Here is a 16,399-nt window from a genome sequence, read left to right as displayed (position 1 = left end):
TCTGGCTTCACTTCCAGACCTAATATAACTAGAAAAGTCTATACCAAAGACCTTTACACAAACCCAAATTTCAGCCTCCATTACCGTATCTACTCAGAAAGGCCTAATTAAACTCTACTTTCTCCCTTTTTTTATCCCATCCCTTCTAATCCTACTCCTAATTATCTATTATCTTGAGTAATTTCAATTGCAACATAAATACTAACAAATAATAACCAGCAACTACCACTAATCAGCACCTTGAAGAGATTCCAGGGACAAAGGCCACACAGCTAATGAGTAAGGCGGCCACATGTCCTGTTCACCTGGACGGCCCCTGCGCATGCCCTGTGTCTAGGTGTGATCATTAATAGCTGCCAGTATCACAGGACTGTCCTAGTTTGGGCAATAAAGTGTATGTTCCCCTCCTAGTAAGATGGAGATGCAGGCATCACAGCAGGCACTGCCTGACTCTACCTCAGATGACCTTCTCTGTCCTGCCCTCCTGAGTCTCGGGGGTTCTGCCTTATTTCTGTGCCAAGCACCGATCCCTGGGCCCCAACTCATCTGTCCAGCCTCAGGGCCCTGCATCGTCCCCTGCTTCTCCAAGCTGCCTGCTCATATCTCCAGACATGCTAATCCTGGGGTAGTGTGAGGTCTCTGGATCCTGTCTTCCCACAATGGTCCCCTTCCCTGTCATGCCTTGGGAGCCGGGTGGGACTCTGCAGCCATCAGACACTGCTTCCAGAGTGCTGTCCCTCACCTGGGGCCTGAGCACTTGCCACTCAGGTTCCTGGGAGGGGCAGGGGAAAGACACAAGGACCCACTGACCTGTGGGCTGTCCCTGGCCTCAGGGACTGAGGACAGGTGCAGGGAGTGACTTTGAGGCTGAGTGGAGTCATCTGAGTCTCCCTCGAAGTTGAAGTCGTGGATGGAGAGGAGGCGCTTTTTCTTAGCAGGCACAAGACAGGGCAAGACTCAAGTCAGGGCTAGCTTGAGGGAGAGGACCAAATACCCTGCACCTCCCCAACCGCACACTCAGCCCCCAGGGTGGCAGGGCAGGCTCCTCTCCCAGCACATCTACTTCCTCCACTAGGAACGAACCTGACCAAGCCCAGAGGGGGAGCTGGTTGGGGGACTGGTTGGTGCTCATGGTGCCCATCCCACCCAGGACACGGGATCTGCATCTCCAGAAACTTGGCTGAGCTGAAGGAACACTGAGCTGAACCCCTGCCCTTGCCCCAGGGGCCCCGCCTAGGGGGCAGGCAAGGTGTTCCAGGGCTGGGAGAGGGGAGGGTCCCTGGGACTTCGGATAAGGGGGGCGCAATGGCTGAGTGAGGCAGAGGTGGGCAAGCTCCTGATAGTTCCTTGTTCTTTAGATGTAAGAGCCTGCATTTAGTTCTAAACCCCTATTTCCTTATAATTCTGTTGATCCTTTAAACTTCTGTATCATGTAGGGAATATTCCAGGCACTGGAGGGCATTCTGGGAACTTCATAAATAGCATGAATCAAATGTTCTCAAACGAAAGATGATGACATTCCCCTTACAGCAGCCGCAAAGACCTGGTTCATGTTGAATGTCACTGGCTCATTTCTCTCCAAGCATGTAAGTCTGAACCCCTAGCCAGCCCCTTCTTCCAGCTGCTTCCCCTTCTTGCATCCCACCCCAAAACCCAGGGGTTACCTTGTTTGTCTCACCCACCCAAAATAAGTTAAACAATACGTGAAAACAGAAACACAAGGCTCATCGTTGGCAAAAAAACCCCAAAACAAACAAAACCCAGATGGAGAAAAGGTCTCAGAGGAGAGCCTGAGGGGTCCACTTTTCTGAAAGTTGCAAAGGCAGCTGTTCTCAGGACCCTCAAGAGCCCTCCAGGACCCATGCCTGTCCTACAGCAGCCCCCTGCACTCACCGCACCTGTGTGCCCCCAGACTCTGGCCACACACTCAGCAGGCTTTGCCCATCCCACATATTGCTTTTGAGGTTTCTGATGGTGGAAGCACTGCTCCTGCCTGGTGCCCAGTGATCTCAGAGACTACTGAGGCCTGGGAAAGGGCAGCAGATTCTTGGTGCTCGTGCAGTAGCAACTGGTGGAGTTGTGGAGAGACCATCAAAGTTTTCAGGAAATCAGAACCTGACGTTCCAGCTGCGGAGTGGAATCGAGGCAGCTGAGGAGGGGGTGACTGGAGATGACTTACTTTTCTGCCAAAGGGCTGGGCCTGGGCCTGGGCCTCTGTGTCCCGTTCTCCATCCTCATCTGTCTGGTCGCTGTCTCCACTTCCCTCTTCAGATATCGGTTCAGGCCCAGCTGCAACAGATACCTGCATGACTCCACCCAAGGACAAACAGTCTGGGAGCAAGCCATTTGTCAGCCCATCCACCCATCCATCCACTAATCCATCCATCTACCTACCTATCCCTCCCTCTTTCATCCATTCACCCATCTATCCACACAGCAATATATCCCTTCATCTACCCATCTACCAATCCACCCATCCCCCGTCTATTTATCAATCTATTCATTTATTCACCTACCCGCCCACCCATTTATCCACTCATCCACCCACTCAATAGGCAGCCCATCCATCCATGCATGCATCCATGCATCAATCCATCCACCCACCACACACCCACCTATCTATCCTCCACCCATCTATTCCTCCACTCATCCACCCACTCAGTGGCCCATCCATCCATCCATGTATGCACCTATCCATCCATCCATCCATCCATCCATCCCTTCTTCATCCACCCACTCATCATCAATCCATCTATACATCCATCTACCCAATCAATCAGTGGCTCATCCACTCACCCACCCATCCACCCCTCCTTCCTTCATCCATGCACCCACCCATCAATCAATTTATCCATCCATCCATTCATCCTCTCAATCAATCAGTGGCCCATCTATCCATCTACCTACTCATCCACCTACCCGTCTACCCACTTATCCACCTACCCATCTTCCCATCCACCTACCTATCCATTTATTCATCCATCCATCCACCTACCACTCATCCCTCTCTCCTTCATTCATCTACTCATCCATCCAGCTGCCCACTCATCCACCCACCAATGCACCCATCCACCCAGACATCTATCTATCCATCCATTCATCATCTATCCATCCATCCACCCATCCACTTACTTATCCATCCATCCATCCATCCATCCATCCATCCATCTCTCCCTCTCCCACAATCCATCTACTCACTGAGAAACATCCAGGGAAGGCTCTCTGCTGGCCTTTCATATACCTATCCAAATATCACTTAGAGCTGGTCTGAATTACAGTATAAAAACCAGTACTCCGCATCAACGTTACCAATCAGTTGCCAATGTTACCAATCAATGTTACCAACAGGTCTGACCATGTCTGCAGGATTGTGCTTATTGGGCGATAGGAAGACCCTGGAGCTGTGGAGTGTGAATGAGGCCTAGAGCTAAGTCATGTTCTCCCAAACACATGGCTTCACCTGCAGGCTCATAGCATTTGTTGGTCAGCAGGACTGACCTCATCACTGCAGGAAGGGAGGTGAGGCTCAGCCCTCATGCCACCTCTCCTTTCTCTGCCCCCCAGGGCTCCTTCCTCACACTGAGCTCCCAGGCCTGACCTCCCTAGCACAGCCCCACCATCTCTCCCTCCTTTCTCCTACTGACCTTGCCTTGGCCTGTGCTGTGATTGTGGTAAGTGATTTAGGAAAGGGACTCCAGGGTTTAGAGCTAGCAGGCCCCGTGGACCATCTACCTTTCTACTCCAGGGGCTGCTGAGGGCACAGCTGGCACTGTGGAGGTCAGATCTTCTGGGCCCAGCCAGACCTTGCTGCCCCTGGACACCCTTGCCCTGGGACCTGCCCCTTGCTCTCTGTGCCTCAGGGGTCACAGGTGTGAACAAGCAGGCATTGGTGCATTGGAGTGTGCACTGTCAACTGCAAAGGGGAGCAGGACTGTGGGTGCAGGGCCCGGGTGGCCTCAGAGCCACCTTCACTCTCTGCTCTGTGACGTGGGAGCTGGCCTTGCACACCGCACCTCTGCCTTGCCTGCTGCTCTGTGAGGGCTCGGCTCGCAGTGAGTGGGAGTGGGAAAAGGAAGGAGAAGGAATGTCCCCCTTCCTGTGGCTTCCAGCACCACATCCTTGACCCTGACAGCTGGTCCAGCTTCATCACGGCCCCTGAGACATGGGTACCAGTGGGCGGCACCCCTGCCTTGGAGGGCTGGGTCCCACCCCTGGGTGGCCTCCTTGGAGCTGCCTGTTTCCATTAATCCCAGCCTCTGCCCTTTGCTTGCACCCCTGGTGGTTGTGGGGGACGCAGGAACTCCCGCAGTTACGACCTCTGATACCTCAGTATCTCCTTTTCCCATTCTCGGTTAACAGCATTTGAACCAGTTCCTTATATGAAATGACCCTGTGGTTTCTGTTTTAGACATTTCCCTGACTGGCCCACCTGTGATCCCCGCAGCTCCTATCCTCATCTCTCGGGCCTGAGGCCCCTTTGCAGGAAGCTCCTCCCTTGTAGTTTTCAGTCCCAGAGGCACAAGTGTCCCTATTCACTGGACTGGCTGTGCTGACTGTCCCCAGGTGGGGACAGCAGGGCCTGGCTCTTCCACAGCCCTACCCTCAGGACAGCCCAGGATCCGGCACCTGGCGAGCATTCAGCGGATGTACTGAATCAATCACCGACGCATCTTCCAAAGCCTCCTGCGAGATGGAGACCTCACTGTGCACCTCCCTTCATCCACCCCCGAGTGCCGTACACCCTTCGTCGTGATGTCCACACCAGCTTACAATTCTACCACCGACTGAGCCTTGGGCAGCTCTGGGTTCTCAGGCTGTCGTAAGCCAGCAGTGATCTTTTACATGGGTTGGAAAATTAAGTCTCATTGTCCAGTTTTCCATTTACAATACAGAGACAGAAATAGTCAACCAATTGGCAAAACTGGAAGTCTGAACGAAGGACTTTATAACAAAGCTGAGATCAGGTGACAAACACACACTGTTACCGCTTGTCCTGCCTGAAGCTGCCACTGCCATTCACCGCTTTGCTGCCTGTTTAGGAATGTCTGGGAAGATACTGGGGTGAGTCAAGGGGACCGGCTGCCTCCCTGGGCTCAGAGGGCCTCAGTTTCCCCAGTAGAAGGAAAGATAGGGGAGGCAGCCTGGTACATTTTTTACTTAAATCTTTCTCTTAAAGATAAAAGCTGTCAAGCGTTTTAAAGAGGCCTGCAGGTGCCCGTGTCTGAGCTCTGACAGGTCTATTTTTATACACTTAGCAGATGCCTGCCTGGCTGGCAATGTTGTTGGGGCTCAGAAAACAATGCCCCCAAATGAGGGCCTCAGCAGCAGCCTCAGAAGCAAAGTTTCTCTCTGACCTTCTCCTGCTCTCTTGTCTCTCAGGCCCATTCTTCCCCAAGGCCAGCCACAGAAACTAGAATCCCTCTTCCCCAAGGCAGGACATAGAAACCAGTATCCCTTTCTCCCAAAGCCAGCCATAAAACATACAAATATCACTCCTTCTCTCTACTTTTCTGTGTAAAAACTAGCCCTAAAGAAATTCTCTGGCTGGGCATGCATGGCTTATGCTTGTAATCCCAGCACTTTGAGAGGCCGAAGTGGGAGGACTGCTTGAGCCCAGGAGTTCAAAACCAGCCTGGGCAACATAGTGAGAACCCATCTCTAAAAAAAACATTAAAAATAAAAAAAAGAAATTATCTGACCTTCCTTGTTTGACTTTAGGTCTTAAGACCCCCACTCCAGAGAGCATCTCACCCCATTCTCGGAGGAAGAAAGGCCAAGAAGAATCTAGGCAGACAGACCTTGCTAGATTCCCCACTCAGCCTATCAGCAGCAGGTCCAGCCTTATTATATAATCCTCTTTCCACACGCTGTCCACCCTTTCTTGAACCTAAGCATAAAAATGGACAATTTCCCTGCATCTGTTGGTCTGCATTCTGAAGGCTCCCATGTATACACGGTAAACACATTTCTATATCTTTTGTCCAATGAATCTGCCTTTCACGTGATGATTTTTCAGTGAACTTGCAGAAGGTCACGGCTTTTGGCCCCGAACGTGCCCAGATGACAGAGCCAGAGAGCAGACCTGGTTTTATTTTTGTTCTCTCTGGACAGTGAGTGCCTTGAGGAGACGCATCCCAAACCAACAGGCAGAGACCCCAAGACGTGAACTCCCCCCTGCACCCAGGGATGTGGAAATGGGCTTTCTGGGGCCTGGGGACCCACCTGTCAGGGTGATGTCCCTGGCCCCCATGATGAACATGAAGAGGAAGTATCCTGGGATCTCAGGGATCCTTTTAGTGTTGGTCCCTTTTGTCACTCTGCACTTGGGCCAAGGGTTTGGGCAACATTATCCTACCTATCTGATCAAGTCATGCTAAAAAAACAGAAACAAAACCAAAAAAATTCCAAAAGATTTTCCGTGTTCCTGACACGGAACAGAGATTTTCTGACCACTCTTGATAGAAGAAAACAAAAATAAAACCACATGAGCATAAAGAACTTAGTGCTGATGTCAGGTGAGGTCTACACTGTCAGGCAAAGCTACCACCGAGGGAAAGAGGGAAAGGTGCTGGGAGGGAAGGCACGGGGGTGGGGGGACCGCGTGCCCAGCGACCAGTCCAGGGGTTTTCCCTTCCTTTCCTGGCCATCGGCCATCGAGGCTGCTTCCTGCAGAGCCTGCCGGGTCCTCTATGGAAGGCCTTGGTGAAACACCAGCACTCTGAAGTTTCACTCAATAAAGACCCCCAGCAGCCCACTTACTAGCTGGACAAGGTCTGCATTAGGCCCTGGCTGGGTCAGGTTTCAAAACATTAACTCTAAGCTTTTTCACCCTCCTTTTTTTTTTTTTTTTTAAAGGCACAGCTTTCCCAGTTTTTGTGTTCCTTGCTTGCGCCCTGTTTTAATGTTGTAGTTACAGGTGTGAGCAGGGAGGAATGCAGCCCCTGTGGGCGCTTGGGGGAGCTGCTGGGAATCCAAGTTCAAGGAGCAGCTGTTTTCTGTTTTCTGTTGTCCCACAGCGCCACCTCCTGGCCCTTGGTGGTGATGATTTTGAAGTCGGCAGGTTCTGGCGGGCCGTGTGAACTCCAGCAGCTCTGGGCTGAGCTGTGGAAACATTGCGTCCTTTGAAATAATACAGCTTCCTGAGCCCACCCCAGTCCCTAAAGACTGCCTCTGGGGTTGAGATTCTCAGATGCTTGACAGCATGGCTTTTCCTGGTGTTACGTGTCGTTTCTATCCCTAAGCCTGGTAGGGGTGGACTGGAGGCTGGACCAAGCTCCGTTGGCTGCAGGAGGACCCTTCTGTGGGCTCCAGGCTGGCCGTGTGCATGTGGGGAGGTGGAATTTGCTGCTAGGCTTCATGATCACTGTGAAGAAGCAGCCCCCAAGAATAGGGTGATAGGCTCTCCCCATGTCACTGGCCATTCCTAGTCACATCTGTTGTTGCAGCATGTTATCAGTAGAGCCTCCTTTTACTCTTAAAAATGCCCTAGTTTGGATGGTTGATCATACCTGCCTCCATCCCCACCCCCACCTCAAGAAGTGCAGCCACTCTGTGGTGTGCGGTGTGCTGCTGCAGCGGTGCCTCTCCGTGGCCTGTGTCCTAAATTAAACGATGTGCTAAGATGCCTTGAAATGCGTGCAGCAGGCCCAGTGAGAGCCTGAATGCTCAAAGGTGTCTATGCCAACTTCTACTTCTCCAATCAAACTTGAGGCTTTAAGGGACAGATACGAATAAGGTGTCTCTCCAGAAGGAAGGCCTGGGGGAGACGCCTGGGCTGGGGCACGGTGAGGACGCCCCAATCCAGAAGCATAGCCTCTGCCCTGGATGTGCCCAGCTGCCGGAGCCAGGCAGCTGCCTCGTGGCCCTGGAGAAACTCCCCTTGGTCTTGCAGATGGAGTCATCCAGGACACTGAGACCCCAGACACCTGGCTTGGTGGGGGCTGTCCCACCCGAATGCTTGGCCAGGCTTAGTGGCAGAAGCCTTGGACTCCAGGTAACAGGGACAAGGTGAGCTTTCTCAAAAACACTGTTGGGTTAGCTCCCTTCAAACTCAAATGCAAAAGACCCCCCAGCATCCTCTTACCCTCTGCCTGAAAAGATCTCTTCCAAATGCCTTATGGGGGATCTTACAGGCAAACATGTTGTTTAGTTTAAGCCTACTGCCTGGATTTCAAATTCATCATGAAATAAATACTTGGATTCAAAAGATGAAAACAACTGAATTACAACAGATTTCTCTAAGTCTTGATAATCACCAGATTCATGTGAAATGTTTGTTGAAAAGAGAGAGCCTGGGCCCCAAACCAGATGTCCCAGGGAAGAAGGGCTTGGAAAACATGTAGTATTAACAAGCACCCTGGTGATTCAATCAGCAGCTGGGTTTCAGAAACTTGGCTTTGAGTTCTCAACTTACTTTGAAGATTTGGAAACAATATAATTTCAAATATTGGCAACTTCAACAGCACCCAGGACTTCTGAGGTGCTCAGACCAGGCCAGTGGGATGCAGAGGTTTGCACCTCACATGAAAAGGAGCCAATTTCACAGGGCACAGTGGCTCACGCCTATAACCCCAGCACTTCGGGAGGCTGAAGTGGGTGGATTGCTTGAGCCTAGGAGTTCAAGGCCAGCCTGGGCAACGTGGTGAGATGCCTGTCTCTACAAAAATTAAAAAAAAAAAAAAAGCAGCCAGAAGCAGGAATTGACAGAGAGGCATGTGCACGCACACACACGTGCACACACACGTGCACGCACACATGCACACACACACGTACACACACACACACACTCCAAAGGAACCTGCTTTAATATTCCTAAAATGCCTGGGAACAAAAAGCCCTTCCTACTCTCCACTCCTTACCTCCACCCTGCAGCCGCCCGTGGAGGGACCGGATGACCTTGGCACTTCCGAACCTCTTGAAGCGGGCTTTCACGTGCTCATAGTACCACTCCAGTGAGCTGATCTTCACGACTCTGCAGAGACAAGCACAGGCCCATGGCACTGCCTGAGTGCTCTACACAGGCCTGCATAAATCACACACACACATACGAGTGTGTGCATGTGTGCCTCCACCCTTCTTCAGCTAGCCCTACGGAAGGGACACGCCAGATCCAGAAACTATCAAGGTCATTTTACCTCAAGGCCTGGGCTCACCTGGCCAGCTGGCAGGGGTCGCAGAGCCAGCCCTGCTCCTCCGGGTGGACGCGGCCACAGCTTTTGCAGGTGAACAGGCCACATTCCAGGCACTGCCTTTTGCTATTCACAAGCAGCCGGTAGGGCTGCAGGCAGTGGGCGCAGTGGGTCTCGTTCAGATGGGCAGTGTCGGAAAGCAGCTCCTTCTTGGAGCTTTCCTTCTTAATCTTGCCCTTCAACCCCCTTGGGAAAATATCAGAAACAAGAAATACATTGGGCATCTTGATTTTGCAACAGGCTTTAAGTGTGTACACGTACATATACACACACACAGACACAGACACAGACACAGACACATACACACACACAGTAACTGTCTCCTATGCAGAAAACAGTGACCCAACATTGGGCAAAGCCACACAGGCATCTTTGTGCTGAGGGCTGAGCTCAAACGGGCAATTTTGGTGGCTGGAATGGAATGGAAACATGTTAATTTCATAGAAATGACATTGCATTTAAGCATTTCTGTGGCTGTTTACAATTGTACCAATTTTGGTTGGCAGGTCACTGCACCCTCCCCAGGGCAGTCACAGAGTCCTGAGGGCAAAGCCAGATGGTGTTTCCTGATTAAGCATTTTTTTGGTCTCCTCCAGCAGGGGGGCAAGAGTTGAGCTAACGCCCCAGGTTTGCTCCTCTAGAGTGCAGCTGAAATGGCTTGGTGAGTTTCCAGAGCAGGAATCATCCAGCACCCAGAAGTCTACAGTTCTCCTAGACCATCCGAGTTTAAATAACACAGCTTCCTGGTGAACCTGCCAAGTTGAACTGATTGGAAAATGTACCCTTAGATGATAATGAACACATTTCTTTCGTTCTAGATTTCAGAGAATGTCTGCCAAACATAATATTTTCAGTTTCAGATGAGATAAAATTAATCCATTCTTAGTGACAAAAACAAGGACACTAGGTGCCATTGTCTTCTGAGAACTCTAAAGTGCACTGATTTGGAGGAGGACACCCAGAGTGCAGCAAAGGTGAAGAGAGTGGCGGAGTCCCACCAGGCAGAGGGAGGCCACCTCCGGTTTCAAGTGCAATTGGCTGAACTTCACTGATTTTCCGCTCTCCACTATTTACAAAAGTGTTCACTGAGATGGACACAAAATCAGGCTCTTGTCATAGCTTCAAAAACCAAGAGAATAAGGGTCAAGCAGTTGTAGGAATCTAGGGGGATACCGCCATCCACAGACTACAGTTTAGATAAAGCTGCATTGACAAGGTAAAGTCTTTGCCCCAAACAGAGGAGCACAAGTCCCTGGAGCCAGATGGGAAGGGCCTCACTCCCTCCATTTCCACCCTTGCCAGCTCTGCACCAACCAGAAAACCTGGAGGCCACCCCTTCGCTTTGCCGGACAGGGCTTGTTCACCTCTGTCCCAGGGAGTACCTCTTCTTTTGTATCCAGGCAGAACGATACCCCGAGGGCCAGCACAGCAGGAAGAAAGACAAGGACATGTGTACAGCCCTGCATCCCAGGCTGGAGGAGTCCTCTTAAATAAGAGCCCAGAAGTGTTCTGGGGCAGCAGCTGGAGGTTGATATATTTCAGGGGCTGAAATTGGGGGAAAGGAGAACTGTACTGTGCTTTAGATTCTTTAAAACGTAACTTCCCTTCTTCATAGCCAGAGGCCAGGAAGGGAGGGAAGAGAAGACTCCATTTGGGGAGACCAAATGACTTCTGCCAGCCACTCCACGACATATCAACCAGACCCAGAGCTTCAGATCCTGAGGGGTGAATGGGGCCGGAGTACTCCATGCACTCTGCTAATTGGGTTGACCAGAAGTCACTCCTCAATAGGCAAAAGCCCAGCACGTGGCTCCAAGTTAAAGTTAGCTTCAGGAATAAAAGACCCTCCTGAATGTGACTTACTATCAGAAACAGACTCGAAACAAGTCAGCTTGGTGTGCTGAATGGGGTATAAGCAAATACGTGTAGTCTCAACGAGAGAGACAGAAGAGACACGGGAGGAAACCAGGCTGAGATGGGAGCACCACCGGCTATGCTGGTGGAGGTGGAGGAGAACTGGTTAAGACAGAGATGGCGAGGAATCACAACTCACAATGGAGGGGGAAATGGGCACAATTTCTACGGTGGAATATTAGATCCAATGATTTCGAAGAGTGGTCTTCAAAGTGTGGTCCAGGGACCTCTCTTCTGGAGGTTCCTAAGATCCTTTAGGGGGGTGGGTCACAAGGCCAAAGCTATTTTTGTAATAATGCTGAGACACCATTTGCCTTTTCTTTGCTCTTTGATGCCTGCACTGAAGGTGTAAAAACAATGGTGGATAAACTGCTGAGGCTTTAGCATGAGTCAGGGCAGTGGGCCCAACTGCACTGGCAGTCATTGGATCCTTCATCGAAAAAGAAATGAGCTGGGTGCAGTGGCTCTCACCTGTAATCCCATCATTTTGGGAGGCTGAGGAAGGCGGATCACCTGAAGTAAGGAGTTCAAGACCAGCCTGGCCAACATGGTGAAACCCCATCTCTACTAAGAATACAAAAATTAGCCAGGCATAGTGGTGCACACCTGTAATCCCTGCTACTCGGGAGGCTGAGGCAGGAGAGTCACTTGAACCAGGGAAGCAGAGGTTGCAGTGAGCCAAGATTGCACCACTGCACTTCAGCCTGGGTGACAGAGCGAGACTCTGTCTCAAAAAAAAGAAAAAGAAATGAGAAGAAAAAACAGTTTCATTTAAGAATCACCTTGACGAAACGCTAAAAGTTATGAGTCTTTTTGAACCATGGCCCCCAGTCCATATCTTTTGAGGATTCTGCGTGATGAGCTTGGAGGAGGACAGGAAGCTCTTCTGCCACATGTTGAAGGTGACAGATATTTCTATCAAAGGGACTGGGCAATTGTTCCGATTGCAACCTGAGCTAGAAACTTTTCTTATGAAATACCATTTTCACTTGAGAGAACAACGGAGAGATGAACTGTTTCGACTTGGGTACTTGGCAGATATTTTCTCAAAAATGAACAAAGTGCGACTCTCACTTCAAGGAAAAGAAGTGACAGTATTTATTGCCAGTGATAAAACGGAAGCTTTCAAGCACAAAGTAGAATTTTGGAAAATATATATCGCCTGCTGTGAGCTTGACAGTTTGCAACACTGGGAGACTTTTGATGAGCGTTTCCAACACCGGGAGCCTTTTGATGAGATCGCTGGTGAGAGTAACACAAGTGGTTCTCTTTTGGTGTGCATATGAAATGTGTCAACATTTGAGAAGTCTGCATCACTCAGTGAGCCAGTGTCTTCCAAATGATTAATGCACGGTGTTACAAAAATCACACAGGGATAGAAAATCCACTTCAAGTGCAAGAGAGACCAATGGATTTTAACAAACAGAAAAGGAAAGGTTCATTAATATGGTATCAGATTCCACATCGCAACTAACCTTTAAGAAACTACCAACTGGCTGGGCGCAGTGGCTCATGCCTGTAATTCCAGCACTTTGGGAGGCTGAGGCAGGCAGATCACTTGAGGTCAGGAGTTTGAGACTAGCTTGGCCAACATGGTTAAACCCTGTCTCTACTAAAAATGCAAAAATTAGCCAGACATGGTGGCACGCACCTGTAGTTACAGCTACTCAGGAAGCTGAGGCAGGGGAATCGCTTGAACCCAGGAGGCGGAGGTTGCAGTGAGCCGAGATTGCACCACTACACTCCATCCAAGGGTGGCAGAGTGAGACTTTGTCCCCCCCCCAAAAAAAAAGAAAAAAAGAAAAAAGGAAAAAACTACCAACTCCAACTGCTGGGTTTTCAAGTTGTAACAACACATGATGTTAATTATTGTCTACAAAGGCTATTCAAGTACTCCTTTTTTCAATTATGTATCTGTATCAGCCTAGATTTTCTTCAAATACTACAGCCCAGAAAACATGTTATGACCCACTGAATGCAGAAGCAAGTGGAGAATTCACCCGTCTTCTATTGTTCCAGATAAGGGAGGAGACCACCCCTCATATTGTCTTATGCCCAATTTTTGCCTCCAAAGAAAAAAGAAGTAAAAACTAAAAGGCAGAAATGAAATCCACAGAGAGACAGCTCAGCGCCACACCCTGGGCCTGGTAGTTAAAGTCCTGACCTAATCAGTTATGTTATCTATAGATTACAGACATTGTATGGAAAAGCATTGTGAAAATCCCTGTCCTGTTCTGTTCCGTTCCAATTACCGGTGCATGCAGCCCCTAGTCACGTACCACCTGCTTGCTCAATCGATCACAACCCTCTCACATGAACCCCCTTAGAGTTGTGAGCCCTTAAAAGGGACAGGAATTGCTCACTCAGGGAGCTTGGTTTTTGGAGACATGAGTCTGCCGATGCTCCCAGCTGAATAAAGCCCTTTCCTTCTACAATTTGGTGTCTGAGGGGTTCTTGTCTGTGGCTTGTCCTGCTACACAGACATTAAAGGGATTTGCAAAAACAGAACACCACCACTCACCTTACTCACACTCTTATTTTGGGAAAATCTCATTTTTTATAAAAACTGTATTTATGTTAATATGTAGGGGGTTTACTGTTATTTTTAAATGAGCGAATAAATATTTTTAACTACCAGTTTTAATTTCTGATGTGGTAAATATTAAAAGATATGACCCATATGAACAAAACTCTTTGGGGTTCTCAGTAATTTAGGAAATGCGAAGGGGTCCTGAGGCCCAAAGGTTTGAGAACTGCTGATTTCAAAGTCAAGTTTGCTCTCCCTCCCAGAATGTGGAGAAAAGGGACTAAGCGATGGGAGAGAGTGGGGAGATGATGGCAAAGGCCGAGAAAGTGAGCCCCCAAGGGGAACAGAGCCCTGGAGACGGGGATGTGTGGGGTGGAAGAGAAGTGCTGTCCTCGTCCTCGGGGCAGGGGACCCACATTACTGTCCTCTGCAGTCCCACCTCCAGAGGGCTCTGGGACACGCATGTCAGAGCTGTGACTGGTGGGGCAGAACAGAGCTAAGGGGAGACTCCTGTCCTCAAGGGAGGCCTGGCAGCCTCTGAGGAAAGGGCACATACCAGGGAAGGAAAACGCTTCCAGGACGGGAAGAGGAAGGAAAGGCTGCTCCTATGATGGGGTCTGGACAGGAGAGGTCAGCCATGCAGGGTGAAGGGGTCGGACCTGTGCCCTGCTCTGCCCCTCTTGGGGTGGAATCTAGACAGGGGTGTGGTGGCAACGTGCAGGAATACTGGGGAGAGCCCAGGATGGCGGGGCTGGTGGCCACTGCTGCAGGCACAGCAGGGGGAAGCTCCCACTGTGGCCATCCCCAAGGTCCAGCACACAGGCAGGGGAAGAGCCTGCATGAGGGGTCCTGCATGAGGGCACCTGCGTTGGGTGCTGGGGTGGTGGGGAATCCACATCCCCGTGATCCTCAGACCACGCTCCAGCAGGACTGCATGCGATGAGGAGCAGCCAGCCAGGGGACTGGCAGAGGCTTGGGGTTGGTGGAAGAGGCCACAGCACGTGGGTATGTGGCTGGGATCAGGGTCTCAGTGGTGAGTGCCATCTGCATCTCAGTGCCTGGCCAGTACCCTTCATGTACCAGCCAGCGGTCACCATCCTGCAAGCTGACCTGCCCTCCACTCTGCATCAGGACCAGCAAGGAGGTGGGGACAGTGTGTGGAGTCCAGACTCCATCAACCCGGCTACCGGGAGGGTCATGAGACCTTCTCCCAAGGCCCAGCTGCTGGCCTGGCCAAAAGCAGGGGTTGGGGAGCAGAGGTGGGGTTGTGGGGAGCTCTGGAAGAGAAGCTGAGCCAGGAACAGAGACCTGGTAAGTGAGCAGAGTCTGGGAGATCTGAAGCCCTGAAGCCTGCACTGTCTTGCTGCTCAAGGGGTGGGGTCTCACGAGGAGGAGCAGATGGGAAATAAAAGACTGTATTTCCTTCGCACAGCTTGGTTGGGCATGAGTGAGTTTTTGACCATGCCACCGAGGCAGCCGTCACCCTAACAACACAGGAAAACTCTCCTAACCAGAGGGAAGAAACAAAGAAAGATTAGAGGGGTCGCTGGATGGTAGGAGATGCCTACACAGACTGACAAGACCACTCGGTTACAGGGTGGACAAAACCCCTACCAGCATGGTGGACAGAACTGGTGGCCTCCAATGGAGTGGAGGTCATGCAGGGGGCCCTTCTGCAAGGCTGAGGGCTGGCCGTGGGGCAGTGGCTCCCGTCCTACTGCTGCTGTTTCAGAGCTCCCCCAACTCCATGGCTTAAAACAATGCAAATGCTGGCCGGGTGCAGTGGCTCACACCTGTAATCCCAGCACTTTGGGAGGCCAAGGTGGGTGGATCACCTGAGGTCAGGAGCTCGAGACCAGCCTGGCCAACATGGTGAATCTCCATCTCTACTAAAAATACAAAAAATCAGCCTGGTGTGGTGGCAGGCACCTGTAATCCCAGCTACTTGGGAGGCTGAGACAGGAGAATCGCTTAAATCCAGAAGGTGGATGTTGCAGTGAGCTGAGATTGTGCAACTGCACTCCAGCCTGGGCAATAAGAGCAAAACTCCACCTCAAAAAACAAAATAAAATAAAATAAACACAATAAAAAAACAATGCAAATGCATTACCTGACAGCTCTGGAGGGCAGAAGTTTGACTCAGGATTCACTGAGCTAACACCAAGGTGTCGGCAGGACCGTGGCCCCTCCTGGAGCCCCCAGGGGAGAATCTGCTCTCTGGCAGTTTAGCTTCTTGAGGGCTTCAGGTGTGTGGGCTCCTGGCCCCTTTCTCCATCTTCAAAACCAGCCATCCCTTCTGCTTCCAAGGCCCCTGTGATGATATTGGGCCCACCTAGGGAACCCGGGATCATCTCCCAGGTCCAGGCCAGCAGGTGGGCAGCCTAAAATGCATAATCCCTTTGCTGTATAGCCTCATGAATTCACAGGTTCTGGAGACTGGGAAGTGGACCTCTTTTTGGGGGGGATTATTCTGCTTACCACCGGTAGCAGCATCCCCACAGCCTGCAGGGGAAAGTGTGTGAGCTTCAGATTGTACTCCCAACCAAGTGGAACAGATCCTAAAAGACAAAATCCACACTCCACGCCATGCCTGAGAAAACAGCCTGAGGACAGACCCCAGGTGATGGAGAAATGATTCCCGAGGGTGACCCTGAGTTGGGGGCTGGAGCACAAAAGACCCAGTGAGTCACAGGATCGAGGGGCCAAACGACTGAAAGCAACCAAAGTAAACCTCATGTCAGGGCTAACGGCTGGCAGAGGACGGAAAGAC

General features: G+C 50.8%; 1 protein-coding gene across 8 annotated transcripts in view; it reads right to left on the bottom strand.

Annotated features, from left to right (window-relative positions):
• MLPH (melanophilin) overlaps positions 1-16,399 on the bottom strand; it is a 65,340-nt gene that overhangs the window by 31,898 nt on the left and 17,043 nt on the right. For 4 of the 8 annotated variants that reach the window (XR_008501086.2, XM_054478241.2, XM_054478242.2 and 1 more), the window contains 4 exons: positions 9,153-9,374; positions 8,859-8,971; positions 2,180-2,289; positions 811-930 (listed from right to left, as the gene is read on the bottom strand). Coding sequence is in view for 7 of the 8 variants with exons in the window: in XM_054478241.2 (XP_054334216.1) it covers positions 811-930; positions 2,180-2,289; positions 8,859-8,971; positions 9,153-9,374 (565 nt within the window). In the remaining variant the exon portion in view is untranslated. The remainder of the gene's footprint in view (positions 1-810; positions 931-2,179; positions 2,290-8,858; positions 8,972-9,152; positions 9,375-16,399) is intronic. The other 4 variants (XM_054478243.2, XM_054478244.2, XM_054478245.2 and 1 more) reach the window with 3 other exon arrangements.

Source organism: Pongo pygmaeus, chromosome 11 (genome assembly GCF_028885625.2).
Source record: "Pongo pygmaeus isolate AG05252 chromosome 11, NHGRI_mPonPyg2-v2.0_pri, whole genome shotgun sequence".
In the NCBI taxonomy this organism is placed as follows: domain Eukaryota; kingdom Metazoa; phylum Chordata; class Mammalia; order Primates; family Hominidae; genus Pongo; species Pongo pygmaeus.
This window is presented reverse-complemented; position numbering and strand designations above follow the sequence as displayed.